An 18,401-nucleotide genomic window follows, 5' to 3' on the forward strand; every position below is an offset into this window, starting at 1 on the left:
TATTGCTGGTCCCCACTATTCCCAGTCTCCTGTGAGGACAGGGACACTTAACCCCCCTCTACAGGGACAGGGACACCCCCATATCCCAGGGAACATCTCAGTGCTCAGCTCCGAGGGTCCCATCCTGCCCAAACCCACGGAGGGACTGAGCAATGACACGGTGGGCCCAGGCTCAGCCCCCCCAAACCCCATTTGTGCCATGGCTCATGCAGGGCTGACCCAGCATCACCCCAAACTCCAGCTGGAGACACCCAGGAGCTGTGGCAGGACCAGACTGGGGCTACCAGTGTGCTCAGCCCTGGGGGTCCCAGGGACACAGCGGGTGCTCAGCCCTGGGGGTCCCATCCTGGCCCCCCGGCACTGATCGGTGCCATTTGTGCACCAGCACCTCCCATGAGCCCAGAATTTGGGTTATTTCCAGTCCCCTCCAGCCACGGATTACACAGGGACAGTGACAGGGACACTTCAGCCCCTTCCCCAGGGGGCTGCTCATCACTTCTGGGGGGATCTTGGACCTCACAGAACACGGAGCCGCTCCCTTCCCCAGCAGCCCTTGCACAACCCCGGCCTGTCCCGGTCCCTGAACAGGCAGCTCCACCCGGGCCAGAACAAACTCCGGTGACCGGGAGGACTTTCCCCGTGCCCGCCGCTGCTGCTTGTGCCCGGGCCACGCTGAAATCTCCCCCCCACCGTGACTCACACCCACGCGTGTCCCGGCGAACACAGCCACGAGAGGGTGGCACAAGGGGTGCCCCAACCCCCCTCTCGGCCCGTTCCTGTGCTGTGGGGACGAGTGCAGTGCCCGCGTGGGAGCCCAGGACACACAGTGCCACTCTGCGTGTCCCAACGACTTTAGCAGGGTACTGGCGTGGGTGGGAGCCCCCCGGACAGCGACCCCCGGTTCTGGGGGGGACACACGCACCCCCAGCTCAGCTCCTGCCCTGCACGAGCCAGAACTCGGCAGCCCCACGAGGCGTCCGGAACACGCGCGGAGCTCCCAACGCCTCCAGAGCTCAGCCCCACGTGCTGAAAGGGACACGGGAGGGGCCTGGCACGCAGCCCCCCGCTCTGCTCGGGGGGGTCCCGCACTCCCAGGGGGTCCCACCCCGCACGGAGCCCCCTCAGGACCCCCGAACGCCCCCAACCCTCACCATGGCCGCTCGCTGCCCGAACCGTTACGGAGCCGTCGAGGAGGGAGGCGGGGGTTGCCCCGTAGGGCCCCCGAGTTAAACCCCCAAGGGGCGTGGCCTCAGAGGGGGCGGGGACATGGGAGGAGCCAATGGGATTTCGCCCCGCCCCTCCGACCACGCGGCGCTCTGGACACGCCCCCTCCGCCCCGCCTCGATTCTGATTGGACGATTCGAATGTCGGCGAGGGTGGGTGGGTGGTGACGTCAGCGGAGCGGAATGCGGTGGGCGGGAGGCGGGGAGGGGGCGTGGTCTAACGTGGAAATGGGCGTGGTTATGGGCGGGGAAATGGGCGGGGAGGAGGATTGGGGGTCCCGAGGGTTGCGGGGGGGGGCTGGGCGGGCAGACAGGGGGGAACTGGGGGGGGTTCCGAGGGGCCGAAAGGCGAGACGGGCGGGGGGGCTTTAGGGGCAGGTTTAGGGGCGGGGGGCTTTAGGGGCAGCTTTAGAGGCGGGGCGATTTAGGGGTGCTTTAGAGGCGGGGGGCTTTAGAGGCGGGGGGATTTAGGGGTGCTTTAGAGGCGGGAGGCTTTAGAGGCGGGGGGATTTAGGGGTGCTTTAGAGGCGGGGGGCTTTAAGGAGTGCTTTAGGGGCGGGGGGCTTTGCGCTATTGGGGCGGTGGGCTCAGACGGGTCCCTGAAGCCCCCGGCCGCAGCCTCAGGGAGCGCCACAGCCCCGCTGGGTTGGAGACCTCGGGGGTCCCGAATCCCTCCCCGTGCCCCCGTCCCCGTCCCGGTGCCGTTCCCGTGGGAAGCCCCGCGGGCTCCCGTCGCGCCGGCTCCTGTGCCCGCCGCCGCCCTGCTCCGTGCCAGCCCCGGGGCTGCTCCCCGGGGGCACCCACGCGGGGCAGGTCCTGTGGGGCAGGACGGACAGGGCCGGGGGAACATCGCACACCCACCCCCGGGGTGCAGGGCCCTGTCCCAGCCTGCCTCCCCCGCTCTGGGCTTGGTTTGAAGCGGGTGGGAGTGGCGTTCCAAAGGCCACAGAGGGGTTTGGGACAGCATGGGGACATTGGGGCTGGCCCCGAGACGGAATTACAGACTCTACGTGTTCCCCAGTGTTCCACCAGCCCCTGGGCACCCCTCACAGCCTGGGCACCTCAGCGTCCCTGAGCACCCTCAGTGTCACCCCCCAGTCACACCCAGTGTCCCCTCAGAGCCTCAGTGTCACCCCCAGTCACTCCCAGTGTCCCCTCCCAGCCTGGGCACCTCAGTGTCCCTCCCCTCCCCGAGCCCCCGGGTGTCCCCCCGTTCCCTGGGCACATCCCCGGAGCTGCCACACGCCCATGGCCGGGGTGCCCCTTGTCCCCCCCCCCACCCGTGATCCCCCGGTGCCACCGGAGCCCTCCGAGCCCCCGCCCCGCCGGTTCCGGTGCCCTGCTGGGGGTCAGGGGGTGCTTTAGGGGGACCCCTCCGAGAGCGGGGTCTCTCCCGGCTCACCCCCACCCCTCCGCCGCCCCGCTCCTTTCTTCCCGGCTTTGCCGCATTGCGGAACCGCCCCGCACGCAGGCGGTGCCGCAGCCCCCTCCCCACGGGCAGCGCGCCCGCAGCCCCCCGCACCCCACGGCTGCTCCCCGCACCCCACGGCTGCTCCTTGCACCCCACGGCTGCTCCCGCACCCCACGGCTGCTCCTTGCACCCCACGGCTGTTTCCAGCACCCCACGGCTGCTCTCCCGCACCCCACGGCTGCTCCCAGCACCCCACGGCTGCTCCTGCACCCCACGGCTGCTCCCCGCACCCCACGGCTGCTCCTGCACCCCACGGCTGCTCCCCGCACCCCACGGCTGCTCCTTGCACCCCACGGCTGCTCCCCGCACCCCACGGCTGCTCCCCGCACCCCACGGCTTCTCCTGCACCCCACGGCTGCTCCTTGCACCCCACGGCTGCTCCCAGCACCCCAAGGCTGCTCCTTGCACCCCACGGCTGCTCCTGCACCCCACGGCTGCTCCTTGCACCCCACGGCTGCTCCTTGCACCCCACGGCTGCTCCCCGCACCCCACGGCTGCTCCTTGCACCCCACGGCTGCTCCCTGAACCCCACGGCTCTTCCCCTGCACCCCACGGCTGCTCCTGCACCTCACCGTTGCTCCCTGCACCCCACATCTGTTCCCCTGCACCCCACGGCTGCTCCCCCTGCCCCTCGCAGTGCCCACCCCCGTCGGGACCGATTCTCCCCTTTGTTGTGGCGGGAGGGGGCACGGGGACACCGGAACACCGGTGCCACCTCCCCGCTTCCTCCCACAGGGATTGAATGCCCTGCTGCCCCCAACACCGGGGCTGGAAGGGTTTTCCCTCTGCCCTCCGGGCGCGGGCAGGGGTGGGTGCCACCCCTGCGAGGGTCCAGCCCGTCTGTGCCACCCTGGGCCGGCCGAGGGGCAAAGGGACCCCTCCACCACAGCACCCCGGAGAGGACCTGGGGTGGGTCCAGCCCCTCTGTGCCACCCTGGACCAGCCGAGGGGCAGAGGGACCCCTCCACCACAGCACCACCCCCCCTCCGAACTGCCCTGTCTCTCCATCTGAATGAATCTGTCACATCGATGGACGGACATACAGACAGAGCTGGGTTCTGCAGGGAAAACAGGCTAAAAATAACAGCAGCTTGTGTCTGGGTTGTCAGCCCCGAGCCACAACAGCTCCTGATGGGGCTGAGACCCTTCGATCCCTGGGGACAGGCAGTGTCCCAGCCGTGGGGTTTGAGGTCACCAATCTGGGATCCTCAGGAAGGGCCCAGACTGGGGGAGGCTGGGAATCTCAGCCGTGCCACGGGCAGGAGTCCAGCACCAGGAAACCAGCCCACGCAGGAGGAGATGCCAGCTCTGGGAGCCCCCGAGTGTCCCAGCCCACGTGGGGACAGCCATGGGGACACTGTGCAGACAGGGGTGACCTCGGGGGGGTCCAGGGTCTGTCCCACCCAGTGGCACCACGGAGGTGGACATGGAAGGGGAAGGACAGCAACCGTCACCAGGAGCCACCACGTTGCTACCAACAATCAACAGAGCACGGAGAATGGAAGCACAGGAGGGGGGGATGGGAGCTGTGCCAGACCCCCCCCCATGCTGGCACTCAGCAGGGCTGGATACTGGGGGGGCCACAAGGATGGTGACATCCATGGCAGGGTGGGCACTGAGGGACCCCAGGGCCTGGGTACCCCCACGCTTGGCAAGGCAGAGTGGTGGGGGTCCCAGGGATGGTGCCCCAGCCTTGGGGTCAGGAACTGGGGGTCACAAAGGTGGTGACCCACTCTTGGGGTCAGGCACAGGGGGTCCCAAGGATGGTGCCCCACCCACAAGATCAGGCACTGGGGGTCCCAAGGACAGTGGGGTGAGGCAGTGGGGATCCCAAGGACAGTGCCCCACCCTTGGGGTCAGACACTGGGGGTCCCAGGGACAGTGCCCCACCCTTGGGGTCAGACACTGGGGGTCCCAGGGATGGTGCCCCACCCTTGGGGTCAAGCTCTTGGGGTCCCAAGGGCAGTGCCCCACCCTTAGGATCGGGCACTGGGGGTCCCAAGGACAGTGGGGGTCCCAGGGATGCTTTCCTCACCATGATAATAAGGCCAGGCAGTGGTGAGAACCCAGCCTCGTCTTCTGCCTGCAACCCCCGCCCACCAGGCCCCAGGATGGATGGTGAGGAAGGGGGATGCAAAGGGGGGGGGGGGGTCCCCACCCTGTCTCCTAGCAACCGGTCTCCTAGCAACCCCACCGGTTGCCTGGCAGCAGTCAGTGCAGGACGTGTGGTTGTCCATACCCAAGGAGATGGGAGGGGGCTGGGGGGCACCAGGGGGGCTGCAGCACCCTAACCCCTCACCCTACACCCCACAGCACCCACCGGGGCTGAGCCACCCCTGCCCTATGAGGCACCTCCCGCCCTCAGCTCAGGGCAATGGGGTGGGGGGGGGGCTCTGCTTAGCTTGGAGAGTGGTCCCTGAGGCAGGGGGCTGCTGTGAACCCCCAAAACCCCGGGTTGGGGACACAATGGGGACACCCTGACAGGCCCCACACTGGTGTTGAGCGCTTGGGACTGTAAGAGAACAAAGGCAGGAGGCATTTCCCATGCTGGGATGGAGCTACAGCGGGGTCAGGGCTGGGGGCTGAGCTGCTTTGGGGTGAGGGTGCCCCAAAACAGCCCCAAAACAGCCATTTGCAAAGAGGACCAGCCTGGTGGGAGCCAAATCTCCTGGTTTTTGTCTACTCAGCAAAGCCAGGGCCACCTGCTCCTTTGTTCTGGTGGGCGATGCCCAAATCCCATCCCCTCTTTGTTTGCAGCTCTGCACCCAAAACCAGGGTGCCCCAGGGGCACGGGGCTGGCTGTGGGGACACTGGGATGGCAGTGGGGGCACTGGGATGGCGGTGGGGACACTGGGATGGGCAGCAGGGACATGGGAACTTTGGTTCTGCCCAGAAATCTGCATCATGTGGGAAACACCAGGAAAAAAACCCAGGGGATTTCTCAGCGGGGGGGGCATCCTGGCAGCTCCACCTGCAGCAGCTGGGGATGTGGGGATGGTGTGGGGTCACCCCTCTGCAGGGACCGAGCCCCCCAGCACCTCCTGCCTCGGGGAGACGACCCCAAACCCCTGTGGGCTTTGCAAGAACAAACGGGAGGGGGAACCCCCCCCCCCCCCCCAGGAGTGGGAAACCCCAGCGCTGTGGGGTTGGTGGCTCAGGGGGGCTGCAGCAGATGGAGGGGGTGGCAGGGGACGCGTGTCCCAGTGTCCCAGCTGTGTCCCCACCACCAGCTGCCGCACAGCAGCTGCTGCTCTTCCCGAGCCCCCCAGCCCTAAACTGCCCTGGGGGCTTTTGTCCCCGGTGTCCTCCCGCTGTCCCTCAGCCCCTCCCGGCCCTGCTCGTCCCCAGCTGCCCGGGGGATGGCTCTTTGTCCCCCGGCTGGGCCCCGCGGCGCTGGTTCCCACTGCCCGAGCAGACAAAGAGGCGCTGGAAGGGCTGGGCACGGCGGGGAAAGGGCCGGCACAGGCACGGGGCCATGGCAGGGACACGGCTGAGAACCAGGGCACTGTGGCACGGCCAGGGATGAGGACAGCGCCCCTGGGCATGGGCACAGGGATGGGGACAGTGTCACTGAGGATGGGGGACCAGGGCGTGGCTGGCTGGGAATGGGGGCCAGACAAGGGATGGGAACAACGGGGACAGGGACCAGGGTGTGGCCGGGGATCACCGGGAGCTCGGGCAGCGACCGGAGAAGGGGGAGGGCTGCATCACCGGGGATGGCGACCAGCGCGTGCTCCTACCCCGTGTACCGGGAGCCCCGCGACCAAGAGACCCATTCCGGGCACAGGGAGAGAACGGGAAGAACGGGGGAAAAGGGGCCGTGGGGGGATGGGGACCGTGGGATGGGGACCGGAGCGTGACCGCTGGCTCAGCCAAGACCGGGGACCGGGGCGTGGCAGGGACGGTGCCAAGGACACAGCCGGGGCCCCTCCGGCGGCGGGCGGGCGGGAGGCAGCGGCGGGGCCGGGCCGTGGCCGCCGCAGCCCCCGGGGCCCCCCTCCCGCACCGCCCGGCCTTTGTCTGCGGCTGCGGGGGGGCATTACCTCATTCCGGGCCGCCAATGGGCGCCGCTGCCGCCCGCCCCGCCGCCCCCCCGGCCCCGCCGCCCGCCCCGCCCCGCCGCCGCTATAAAGCCCCGCACCGAGCCCCGCGCTCCGCCGCGCCTCTTACATCGACCGCCTCAGCGTCGGGCTGTGAGACCGCCCCGGACCGACCGCCGCCATGGTGAGGGGGTGCGGGGGGGTCGGGACTTTGTCTCTGTTCCCACGATCCCTGTTCCCTTGTCCCTCCATTCCCGCCGGCCCCATCCCTCCCACCCCCGGCCCCGTGGTTTTCCCCGGTGCCAATCCTGACCTTCCCATCGCAGTCTCAGGTCTTCATCCCCCGCCCCGGCCCCCGTCTCGCCGTTTTTTCTGCTTCCCAACCCCCCCCGATCTCCATTCCCAAGGGCTTCTCGTCCGCCCATCCCGGGATGAGCTCGCGGCGCCGGGACTCCTCCCGCAGCGGGCGTGGCTCCCGTTACACCGAGTAAAATGTGTCGCCCGGGACCCAGCCCCGAGTGTAGCTCCGGTTAAATAGGCCTGGAAGGGTCTTCCTGCCTCCCCCGAGCCCGCAGCGGGCGTGGCTCCCGTTAAACCGGGCAGGATGGGACCTCCAGGATTTAGGACTAAGCTTCTATAGGGCGTGGCTCCCGTTAAACCGGGCAGGATGAGACCCCCGGGACTCGGCACTAAGCTTCCATAGGGCGTGGCTCCCGTTAAACCGGCCAGGATGGATCCCTGGCGCTGATCCACGGTACCGCACCGGGCGTGGTTCCCATTAAACCGGGCAAGATGAGACCCCCGGGACCGAGCCCCGAGCCTGTACTGGGCGTGGCTCCCGTTAAACCGGGCAGGATGGAACCCCGAGACGCGGTTAAACCCGACAGGATGGCTCCCCGGTACCGAACCCCGAGCCCGAACCGGACGTGGCTCCCGTTAAACCGGGCAGGATGGATCCCCGGAGCTAAACCCGTACTGGGCGTGGCACCGGATGAAAGGGGCAGAATCGGGACTCCATCTTTCGGTACCGAGCCAGCGTCCGTCCGTGGGCGTGGCTCCCGTTAAACCGGGCAGGACAGACCCCCAAGCCCCGGTGCTGAGCCCTCAGCTTGCGCTGGGCGTGTCCCCGGTACAATGGAGCAGAAAGTGTCCCCGGTGCGGGGTGGGCAGTGGGGAATGCCCCCCCCCCAATGCTGAGAACCCCATCCCGCACCAGAAATCGAAGCACGGCAGGATGGGGACCCCCCCCCCCCCCCCAGTCCCGCACTGGGCGTGGCATTGCTTCGACTGGGACGCGGGTGGGCAGGAGGAGCCCACGGTGCTGAGCCACCCTGGGGCTTTTGCTGGGTCTCATCAGGGCAGGGTGGGGCAGGATGGCAACCCCGGGGCTCCCTGTGTCACCCTGGGCGCAGCCCCAGCCCCTCGGGGCAGGATGAGCCACAAGTGCTGAGCTCCCCATCCCCCACAGGCGGGGTGCCAGCAGTGATGGGCACGGGGCAGGATGGGACCCCTGCAGTGGGGGCACCCCCAGACCCAGAACAATCTGTGTGCACCCCCAGACCCAGAACAATGGGTGTGTCTAGGCAGGATCTGACCCCATCCAGCTTTCAGGAGGGACCCTTCCCAGCCCGGGGGGTGCCGGGGGGGGACAAAAGGGGGTGACCCAGCGGCGTGTGCCCCCACAGCGCGAGTGCATCTCCATCCACGTGGGCCAAGCGGGCGTGCAGATCGGCAATGCGTGCTGGGAGCTGTACTGCCTGGAGCACGGCATCCAGCCCGACGGGCAGATGCCCAGCGACAAGACCATCGGCGGGGGGGACGACTCCTTCAACACCTTCTTCAGCGAGACGGGCGCCGGCAAGCACGTGCCCCGGGCCGTGTTCGTGGACCTGGAGCCCACGGTGATCGGTGAGCGCGCGCGGGGAGCGGGCGGCGGGCGGGGCGGGCGCTGGCGGCGGGCGGCGGCTGCTAACGGGGCCCGGGGCTGTCCCCGCAGACGAGGTGCGCACGGGCACGTACCGGCAGCTCTTCCACCCCGAGCAGCTGATCACGGGCAAGGAGGATGCGGCCAACAACTACGCCCGCGGGCACTACACCATCGGCAAGGAGATCATCGACCTGGTGCTCGACCGCATCCGCAAGCTGGTAGGGGCACTGGGGGGTGCAGGTGGCGGGCGAGGACAAAGCCTCCATTCTGTCTTGCTCTCCCTTCCAGACTCGCTGGGTTGGGTTTAGATTTAATTTATTAATTAATGTTAATCCTGTTGTGCAGTGGCTGCCATTGGCCGGCAGCGGGACGCGGCGCAGCTGGAGCTGGAGCGGCTCCACAGCGCCGCAGCCCCCGGGCGCTCCCGGTGCTGAGCTCGGCAATTCCCTCTTTGTTCCCACTTGGCTCCTGACGTGGCCGAGTCCAGCTGCGTGTGCTGGGAACGGGCAGCCCCAAACCGGTCCCTTCCAGAGTCATGTGGCCGTGATAGCTCATGGTCAAACTGGTCCCCACGATGCTGCTGAGCCGGTGGCAATTGTGCCCTTTGAGGTGCCCCTGGGCACTGCCTCACCCCAGAGGCCAAGCAGCTTCCCTGGTGATTCACCGTGAGTCAGTGGGTCACAGATGGAGTCACTGCCACCCTGTCCCCCATCCTGCTGACTCTGCCTCTGCTGCTGGAAAGCCCCCAAATGTCCTCATGAGGCCACGGAGAGGAGTAACTTCTGCTGCCTGGAACAAACGTGCCCCTCCTTATCTCCACTGAGTGTCCCCAAATCCCTGCAGGACGGGGTCCCTTTCCCTCGACCTGCTGGGAAGGTCCTGAGATCATGGGGGAAAAATTTTCCTTCCAGGGCAAGTCAGCAACAGCTGAAGTTGAGAATTCCTGACAGTTTGGTCTTGTTTTCCTCTTCCCACCTGGCAGGCTGACCAGTGCACAGGGCTGCAGGGCTTCCTGGTGTTCCACAGCTTTGGCGGTGGCACCGGCTCTGGCTTCACCTCCCTGCTCATGGAGCGCCTCTCTGTCGACTACGGCAAGAAGTCCAAGCTGGAGTTCTCCATCTACCCAGCCCCACAGGTGTCCACGGCCGTGGTGGAGCCCTACAACTCCATCCTGACCACCCACACCACCCTGGAGCACTCCGACTGCGCCTTCATGGTGGACAACGAGGCCATCTACGACATCTGCCGCCGCAACCTGGACATCGAGCGCCCAACCTACACCAACCTCAATAGGTTGATAGGCCAGATTGTGTCCTCCATCACAGCCTCTCTGCGCTTTGATGGAGCCCTGAACGTCGACCTGACAGAATTCCAGACCAACCTGGTGCCCTACCCCCGCATCCACTTCCCTCTGGCCACCTATGCCCCGGTTATCTCTGCTGAGAAGGCTTATCACGAGCAGCTCTCTGTGGCTGAGATCACCAACGCCTGCTTTGAGCCGGCCAACCAGATGGTCAAGTGTGACCCTCGGCACGGCAAGTACATGGCGTGCTGCCTGCTGTACCGCGGGGACGTGGTGCCCAAGGATGTCAACGCTGCCATCGCCACCATCAAGACCAAGCGCACCATCCAGTTTGTGGACTGGTGCCCTACTGGTTTCAAGGTTGGCATCAACTACCAGCCTCCCACGGTGGTGCCCGGGGGCGACCTGGCCAAGGTGCAGAGGGCTGTGTGCATGCTGAGCAACACCACGGCCATCGCCGAGGCCTGGGCCCGCCTGGACCACAAGTTTGACCTGATGTACGCCAAGAGGGCCTTTGTGCACTGGTACGTGGGGGAGGGCATGGAGGAGGGCGAGTTCTCGGAGGCTCGTGAGGATATGGCAGCCCTGGAGAAGGATTATGAGGAGGTGGGGGTGGATTCTGTGGAAGGGGAGGGAGAGGAGGAAGGGGAGGAATATTAAAGTCACAAGGGTGCTGCTGGAACAGGGAACATAAACTAGTTGAAGACCCCGCGGGGTCTGTAGCAGTGTGTGCGCCGCGCTCTGTCCTGTCAATGGTCTGTGCTTCAATGGAAAAAAGTCTGTGACGGACTCACCCGTCCTCTCCTGTGGGTCTGAATAAAAAGCATTCCCTGTCTTACCCTGCCTCTGGTGTCTTCACTCCCTGTGGCAACGTCCCTGCCTGGCTTTGACACTGTCCCCACCAGCACATGACACGGCCCTGCAGTCCCTGTCTGCACCAGGGTCTCCACCGTGTCCCTGAGTGTGTGCTGGGGGTTGTGGTGAGCTCAGCACCCTGCAGACCCCCCAGACCGGTCCTCCCAAACCCATGCTCCATCCTCATCCTGCTGGGCTCGGTGTTGTGCCCCCACCCCAAGGGCTGGGGAAGTGGAGATGGTTGGATTTTTTAGTACCAGATGTCAAGTGAGTACATTGGGGGTCTCAGCTCCTGTGGCTGGGCTGGAGATGCCCGAATGCCCCCTGTTGAACACAAGTCTTTGGTATCTCTGCTGCCTCCTCTTCTTGGGCAGGGGAGGGGCTGCATTGCCCTGGGGGTGGGGAGGGGAAGCTCTGCCCACCACGGGCGGGAGTGTTGGGGATGGGGGCTCCTTTCATCCAGCTCAGCGTCTGGGGGTTCCTCCAACACCAACCACAATGTGTCCTCAAGTTCCTCTGGCTCTTTCTGGGATGAGAAATTGGCCCTGTTGGTCCCAGCCACTGGCGGGGAGGGGGAAATGTCATTTCAGCCCCCTGGAATGGGGGGAGCCTCTTCACCCTTCCTCTCCTTTCACCCTGTCCCTCACAGCTCCACGCAGGGATAAATAATGAAGGGGAAGCTGAATGCAGAGTGAAACCTGAGAGGGTGATGCAGCTGAGGGGGGACCCCTGGGACCCTCATTTGTGTGCTGCACCCCTCCCTCTTTTGCACTCTGAGCTCAGGCTAAGCCTTGATGAGCAGCACCAGGGCCAAGCTCCTCGAGTCCATCAGGTCCCAGGAGTTTGTGTTGTCAAACTCCTTGATTTTAAGGAACAGCCTTGGGAAGTAATTTTTTCTGAAGGACAACCCAAGTTTGACAACAAGTGTTTGTTATCAAGCTTTCAAAGGAAGATACAAATTGTGGCCAGGATAGAAAATTAGGATAACTAAAAAGCCAACACTTGCAGTGCTAAAACCAGCAGGTCCTGAGTGAGACCCCCTGGGATGACCAGGAGAACTCTCAGGGACGGTGAGCTCACAAGTTTGGGATTCTTGGAAGGTGAACAGAGCTTGTGCTGATCCCCCAGAACTGGGGGCTCAGCCCTTGGCCTGTTGAGAAGACACAAAGGCACTGATGTCAATACTGGGCTCAAGGTGGATTTTTTACAGGTATTTACACCTGCAAATGCTCTTCAGGTATGTGTGTGTGCAAGGCTGAATATTCTATGGCAAATGTCCCAGGAATGTTGCTCTCAGATTCCTTCTTAAGTGCTTTAGATTCATAAATAAAATAGGCCTGTGTGTTACTGTTGTGCCTATAGTAAATTTTATATGAATCTGTTGGTAAATTATTTCAATTAAGCTCTGGATTAAGTGCTCTTAAGCCTTTAGGCTTAAACTTTTGGTGAAGCCCAGGGCTCCGTTTGACAATGGGGCAGGGGGTGACTCTGCCCCTTTTACTCAGTGGGAAGATCTCAATTATTATTCCATTTTATCATTATTTTCCCATTCCCAGCCTCTCATTAGTTCATTTTTTGGCCAAATCTACTTTTACACTGATCAATTTCTAATTTCAGCCCCATTTTCCTCTGTTGGCTTTCACTACTGAGTCACAGAGGGAAGTCACCGGTGAATTTTGTCGCCCTTTCACTTTAACATTAAACCTGCTTTTGCTCGTTTTCCGAGCGACCCAAAACACTGCCTAACACCATTCCAGAGCTGACGTGATGCGCGGGGAATTCGGGGGGGGGGGGGGTGTAACAAACCCCCCCCTCCACAAACCACCCATTCCACAAACAGAACCGGCACCAGCACTTCCAGCACCACCCACCCCCCCACCCCCCCCCCAAATTCCACCCGGGACCCCCAAACTGACATCGGGGTGGGGGCGGCTTGAAGGGGGGATGAGGGGCAGCCGGTTCTTTCCCGGTGGGACCGGAGCGGACACGCGGCCAGCGAGGCAAATGGCGGGGAAGCCACGTCAGCGCTGCAATGCAGCTGCGGCGGATGCTGCAACCGAGCCAGCCCCGGTTGTTGGGCTCGGCTGCCCGGTGACCCCGGTGTGGGGTGGCTCCGGTGCGGCAGGAGGGGATGCGGGACCCCTTTTCCCCCCACTCCCCATACACCCAGCAGTGTGTGCTGCCGAAGTGGCCGCTGGGTTTTCCGCAAAGCTCTTGGCAAAACAGGAAGGGGATTATTGGGTGCAAATAGCTCCGGGGATTAAGTGGGGGCTGGGGATGGCGCCCTCCCGTCCCCCCGGTGCTCTCAGTGGCACGGAGCAGCTCCACGTTGGGGGGCACAGTGGGACGCCCCCCGTTTTATGGCACTCACGGCGGTGCTGCCGACATGGCTGAGACAAACCCCACCCTGAAAAACGGGGTCCATCCTCCCCGGTGTGCGAACCCCGCGGGGGGAGCCCGGACCCCCCCATGGCGGTGGGACCCAGGGGTACAGATGGGCTGGGAGGGGCCGGGGGGTGCAGATGGACTTGGGGGGTGCTGGGTGGGGGGGCTGCTTAGGCTGCAGATGGTCTGGGAGGGACCCCCGGGGTGCAAATAATCCTGGGGGGGGGAGCGGTGCAGATGGGGCAGGGATTGGGGGGGGGGTCCGCCCGGAGAAGCCGATTAACAACGCGGGGACGGCGGGGGACGCCACCGGGCGCGGCAGCACGTGCCGCCGCCGCTCCCCCCGCCCCCCCCTCCATGTCGCAGTTTTCCTCCGCAGCGGAGCCGCACCGGGAGGGAGGGGCGGCGGAAGAGTGGAGGGGGGGGGACGGGCGGGAACGGCAGTGCCCCCTCAATCCTACGGGACAAACGCGTTACCGGGGGGGGCAGAGCACCACAGGAGGGTCAGACCCCCCCCCCTTACCCCGCACTCCAAGCCATGGAGGGGAGGGGGGGTGGAAGGGGCTGCGGGAGGGTCCCCGTCTCTCCCCCCCCCCAAAAACCCCCGCAGCGCGGAGGGCGGAGGAGGCGGAGCGCGCCACGCGCATCAGCCAATCAGCAATAGGATCGCGCTGATAGATGGGTTTTGCGGCCAATAGGAGCGCGGGGCGGGGGCGCTCGGCCCGCCCCCCGGGCCGGTATATAGGGGGGCGCCCGGGGGCGGCGGCAGCTGGTACTTGCGTCGATTCCTTGCTTGTCGGGACGAGTAACCGAGCTGCAGCCATGGTGAGGGGAGGGGGCTGCAAAAACCCGGGGGACGGGGTTGCAAAAACCCGGGGGACGGGCCCGGGACATGGCGGGAGAAAGGAGGAGCATGGATGGGTCTGGGGGTGCGGGGGATTGGGGGGAAATGGGTGCGGAGGGGAGGAGGGGGAAGGAGTGGCGGGGGGGAGATTTCGGGGAGGAGGGAAATAAAGCGGAGTGGTAAAAGGGTGGGGGGCACCATGTCGGGAATTTGGGAGGGGATGGGGGGCACGGATGGGGCCGTGAGTGGGTAGAGGAGGGGATGGGGGTGTTGAGCAGGGATGGAGGATGTGGTCCTTGATGGAGGGAGCACCCCTTGGGAGGAAAGGGGGGGTCACGGCGCTCCTGCGGTGGTCGCACGTGGTCTCCGGTAGCCCACCGGTGGGGGCGGGGTCAGCCCGACCGTTACCGTTCCCGCGCGCGGGAAGGCGCGCGGCGGGGGCACAGCCCCGCCCCTCGCCAGGGCCACAGCCCCGCCCCCCTCCGTACCCACCCTTCCCCCCTAAATCCATCCTGGATTCCCCCCCAGTCTAACCTCAACATCCCTCGAAACACGGAATTCCATTTTTTTCTCCCCACCCGAGCCGGTGATCCCGATCCCACTCCATGGCTCCTGGGGGGGGGTCTCCCCCTGGTCCAGGCCCCCCCCCTAAACCGCGGGCTCCCCCCGGCCCGGGTGGGAGGAACGCGGGGAGCAGGTGGGGAATGTGCAGGGAGCGGCCGGGAATGTCCGCGTTTCGGGTCAGCTGGTGCAGTCCCTGCCCCGCTGCTGCGCTCAGCTTCCTCTTCCTCCTCCTCCTGACCTCGCCCTGCCCAGGCTGCCCGGCTGGAAAATGTCCTCCCCGGGCGCCATTTGGGAGCAGATGGTGGCAGCTGCGGGGTGGTGGGACCCCCACAGGTGGCTGCGGTCTGTTCCCAAACACGGATGTCACCCCACAGATCCCTCCTCGTATCCTGGGTGACCCCAGCAGAGCTCAGCCACTCGTTAGGGTGGCACTAGGGCACAAACGGGGTTTGGGGGTGCTGAGCTTGAGGCTCTGTGAGATTTTTTTATCCCACCGAGCGTAGGGTCGCAGCTCCCAGGAGGGGCAGGATGGGACCCTCGGAGCTGAGCACTGAGACGTTCCTGGGATATGGGGGTGTCCCTGCCCCTGCAGAGGGGGGTTAAGTGTCCCTGTCCTTAAAGGAGACTGGGAATAGAGGGGACCAGCAATAACCCTGGGGAACCCCAATTCCTGGCTCTGTGGGGTGCGTAGGGTGAAGGCACCAACTGGTGCAGGGTTTCAGCTGCTGGGGAGGAGGAGCAGGATGGCAGCAGCAAAGCTGAGCACAACGGGAGCAAGTGGGCAGGATGTGACCCCATCCAGCCTTGAGGAGAGACCCTTCCCAGCCCGGGGGATGCCGGGGTGGGACAGAGAGGGGACAGAGGAGGTGACCCAGCGGCGTGTGCCCCCGCAGCGCGAGTGCATCTCCATCCACGTGGGCCAAGCGGGCGTGCAGATCGGCAATGCGTGCTGGGAGCTGTACTGCCTGGAGCACGGCATCCAGCCCGACGGGCAGATGCCCAGCGACAAGACCATCGGCGGGGGGGACGACTCCTTCAACACCTTCTTCAGCGAGACGGGCGCCGGCAAGCACGTGCCCCGGGCCGTGTTCGTGGACCTGGAGCCCACGGTGATCGGTGAGCGCGCGCGGGGAGCGGGCGGCGGGCGGGGCGGGCGCTGGCGGCGGGCGGCGGCTGCTAACGGGGCCCGGGGCTGTCCCCGCAGACGAGGTGCGCACGGGCACGTACCGGCAGCTCTTCCACCCCGAGCAGCTGATCACGGGCAAGGAGGATGCGGCCAACAACTACGCCCGCGGGCACTACACCATCGGCAAGGAGATCATCGACCTGGTGCTCGACCGCATCCGCAAGCTGGTAGGGGCACCGGGGGGTGCAGGTGGGGTGGGTTCGTCCCTGCGGGGGATGTGGGGACAAAGGGAAGCTCCAGGTGTGCCTGGGCAGGTCCTTCTCAGCCCATCAGCGCTGTGGGGCAGAGAGTTGTGCCAGGAGGGATCAGCCCTGGCTTGTGCCAGGAGGGGCCTCCTGCCTTCCTGGTGGGAGCTGCATGACCCCTGTTGTGCCTCCAGGACCTGGATGGATTTGAGCCTGCAGCACATCCTGGCTCCCTCTGGAGTCTGGATGCTCTAAGTGATCAGGATCAGCCCCTTGCCTTGCCCTTGACCTGAATCCCTTTACTCAGGGCTCTGCAACCCCACCAGCACAGGATGTGCACCTTGAGCTTGGCACATTCCAGGGGTGTGATGGGGCTTGTGGCATTCTGTGTCATTTCAGTCTCTGGGAAAACCTTATTTCATCCCTTTTTAAGGTCATTTGAGGTTTCTCCTGGATCTGGATGCTGATCCTGCTTGACCAACTGCTTATGAGCAGCTGTGCTGAGTATTTAACTCTTGCTGGGGCAGCTCTAGTGGATTGCCCCTTCCCCAAAGCAGATTGCCAGGGTCATAGGAGGAAACAGCTGAAGGGAGGGGGCAGGAAGGGGTCCCTTCTCCTGAGGGCAGGTCATGCTGGAATACAGGGTGCTGTGGCTGGAAGTGGAATGGACAGAGGTGCCCCAAAAGTCTGAGATCCTTGTGGGAAATAACGTGTCTTCCTGGGCAACTCAGCAACTTCAGTCAAAGCTGCAGTTCCGAATTCCTGACAGTTTGGTCTTGTTTTCCCCTTCCCACCTGCAGGCTGACCAGTGCACAGGGCTGCAGGGCTTCCTGGTGTTCCACAGCTTTGGCGGTGGCACCGGCTCTGGCTTCACCTCCCTGCTCATGGAGCGCCTCTCTGTCGACTACGGCAAGAAGTCCAAGCTGGAGTTCTCCATCTACCCAGCCCCGCAGGTGTCCACAGCCGTGGTGGAGCCCTACAACTCCATCCTGACCACCCACACCACCCTGGAGCACTCCGACTGCGCCTTCATGGTGGACAACGAGGCCATCTACGACATCTGCCGCCGCAACCTGGACATCGAGCGCCCAACCTACACCAACCTGAACCGCCTCATCAGCCAGATCGTGTCCTCCATCACAGCCTCTCTGCGCTTTGACGGAGCCCTGAACGTCGACCTGACAGAATTCCAGACCAACCTGGTGCCCTACCCCCGCATCCACTTCCCTCTGGCCACCTATGCCCCGGTTATCTCTGCTGAGAAGGCTTATCACGAGCAGCTCTCTGTGGCTGAGATCACCAACGCCTGCTTTGAGCCGGCCAACCAGATGGTCAAGTGTGACCCTCGGCACGGCAAGTACATGGCGTGCTGCCTGCTGTACCGCGGGGACGTGGTGCCCAAGGATGTCAACGCCGCCATCGCCACCATCAAGACCAAGCGCAGCATCCAGTTTGTGGACTGGTGCCCCACTGGTTTCAAGGTTGGCATCAACTACCAGCCACCCACGGTGGTGCCCGGGGGCGACCTGGCCAAGGTGCAGAGGGCTGTGTGCATGCTGAGCAACACCACGGCCATCGCCGAGGCCTGGGCCCGCCTGGACCACAAGTTTGACCTGATGTACGCCAAGAGGGCCTTTGTGCACTGGTATGTGGGGGAGGGCATGGAGGAGGGCGAGTTCTCGGAGGCTCGTGAGGATATGGCAGCCCTGGAGAAGGATTATGAGGAGGTGGGGGTGGATTCTGTGGAAGGGGAGGGAGAGGAGGAAGGGGAGGAATACTAAACGCTGCATTCCTGCTGTCACTGTCGCATGTCCACGAAATGTCTGCTTCAAACACTTGAGCTTCCTTGTGCACTGCGTGGGGTCTGGCCCCGTGGGCTCAGCCAGGGATGTGCTGCCCTCTCGGATGTGATCATGCAGATTTTCCATGTGTCTGTGATTTTACCGTGTCTGTGAATAAAAGGCTTTAAGAGAAGCTACACTGTGTCGGATACAAACCCTCTGTGTCACTGCCCGCTCTCACCCAGGCCGGCTGGCCCCATCCCATGGGAACAGACTGTCCCTTTTGTCTGTGCCCAATGAGGCAGCTGGCATGGCACCACTGTTACCCGAGCTGCCCAGCAGAGCTGGGGGGGCGACGCCCCCACATCGCTGGGTTCCCCAGGGTGGGAGCTCACCCTGGGTGCTGCTGTCCTCCATCATGAGCTGCCTGTGATCCCCCCAGCGAGGCCATGCCCTGCGCGGCGGCCCCAGCTCTCGGGAGCCCAGCCCTGCCCCCCGCGGCTCTCCGTAATTAACACACCCGGGATTATCCCGGTCCCGGGATTAGCTCCATCCCTGCTCCTAATTCCGGGGGGCTCCGCTGGGGCCGCGGGCCCGTGGGAGCGGTGGGCGGGCTCAGCCAATCAGCGCGCGGCGC

General features: G+C 64.8%; 2 protein-coding genes across 2 annotated transcripts; both read left to right on the top strand.

The window, feature by feature from the left end:
• The first annotated feature begins 6,806 nt into the window (after positions 1-6,806).
• Positions 6,807-10,802, top strand: TUBA1A (tubulin alpha 1a). Its single transcript, XM_036399716.2, has 4 exons — positions 6,807-6,918; positions 8,420-8,642; positions 8,731-8,879; positions 9,644-10,802. The coding sequence occupies exons 1-4, from the start codon at positions 6,916-6,918 to the stop codon at positions 10,622-10,624; spliced, it is 1,356 nt and encodes a 451-aa protein (XP_036255609.1). The 5' UTR covers positions 6,807-6,915; the 3' UTR covers positions 10,625-10,802.
• Positions 10,803-13,860: 3,058 nt separating this feature from the next.
• Positions 13,861-17,957, top strand: LOC118697195 (tubulin alpha-1B chain-like). Its single transcript, XM_036399718.2, has 4 exons — positions 13,861-14,029; positions 15,506-15,728; positions 15,817-15,965; positions 16,784-17,957. Exons 1-4 carry the CDS (start codon positions 13,883-13,885, stop codon positions 17,762-17,764), a joined length of 1,500 nt encoding a protein of 499 aa, XP_036255611.1. The 5' UTR covers positions 13,861-13,882; the 3' UTR covers positions 17,765-17,957.
• Positions 17,958-18,401: the final 444 nt, after the last annotated feature.

This window comes from Molothrus ater, chromosome 30, assembly GCF_012460135.2.
Source record: "Molothrus ater isolate BHLD 08-10-18 breed brown headed cowbird chromosome 30, BPBGC_Mater_1.1, whole genome shotgun sequence".
NCBI classification, from domain to species: domain Eukaryota; kingdom Metazoa; phylum Chordata; class Aves; order Passeriformes; family Icteridae; genus Molothrus; species Molothrus ater.

Excerpts from the sequence above, each read along its gene's own strand:
- TUBA1A (XM_036399716.2), top strand. Across the intron at positions 8,643-8,730 it reads CCTGGAGCCCACGGTGATCG|ACGAGGTGCGCACGGGCACG; the intron begins GTGAGCGCGCGC and ends CTGTCCCCGCAG. Across the intron at positions 8,880-9,643 it reads TCGACCGCATCCGCAAGCTG|GCTGACCAGTGCACAGGGCT; the intron begins GTAGGGGCACTG and ends CCCACCTGGCAG.
- LOC118697195 (XM_036399718.2), top strand. The coding sequence starts at position 13,883 with ATGGGTTTTGCGGCCAATAGGAGCGCGGGGCGGGGGCGCTCGGCCCGC. Across the intron at positions 14,030-15,505 it reads GTAACCGAGCTGCAGCCATG|CGCGAGTGCATCTCCATCCA; the intron begins GTGAGGGGAGGG and ends GTGCCCCCGCAG. Across the intron at positions 15,966-16,783 it reads TCGACCGCATCCGCAAGCTG|GCTGACCAGTGCACAGGGCT; the intron begins GTAGGGGCACCG and ends TCCCACCTGCAG.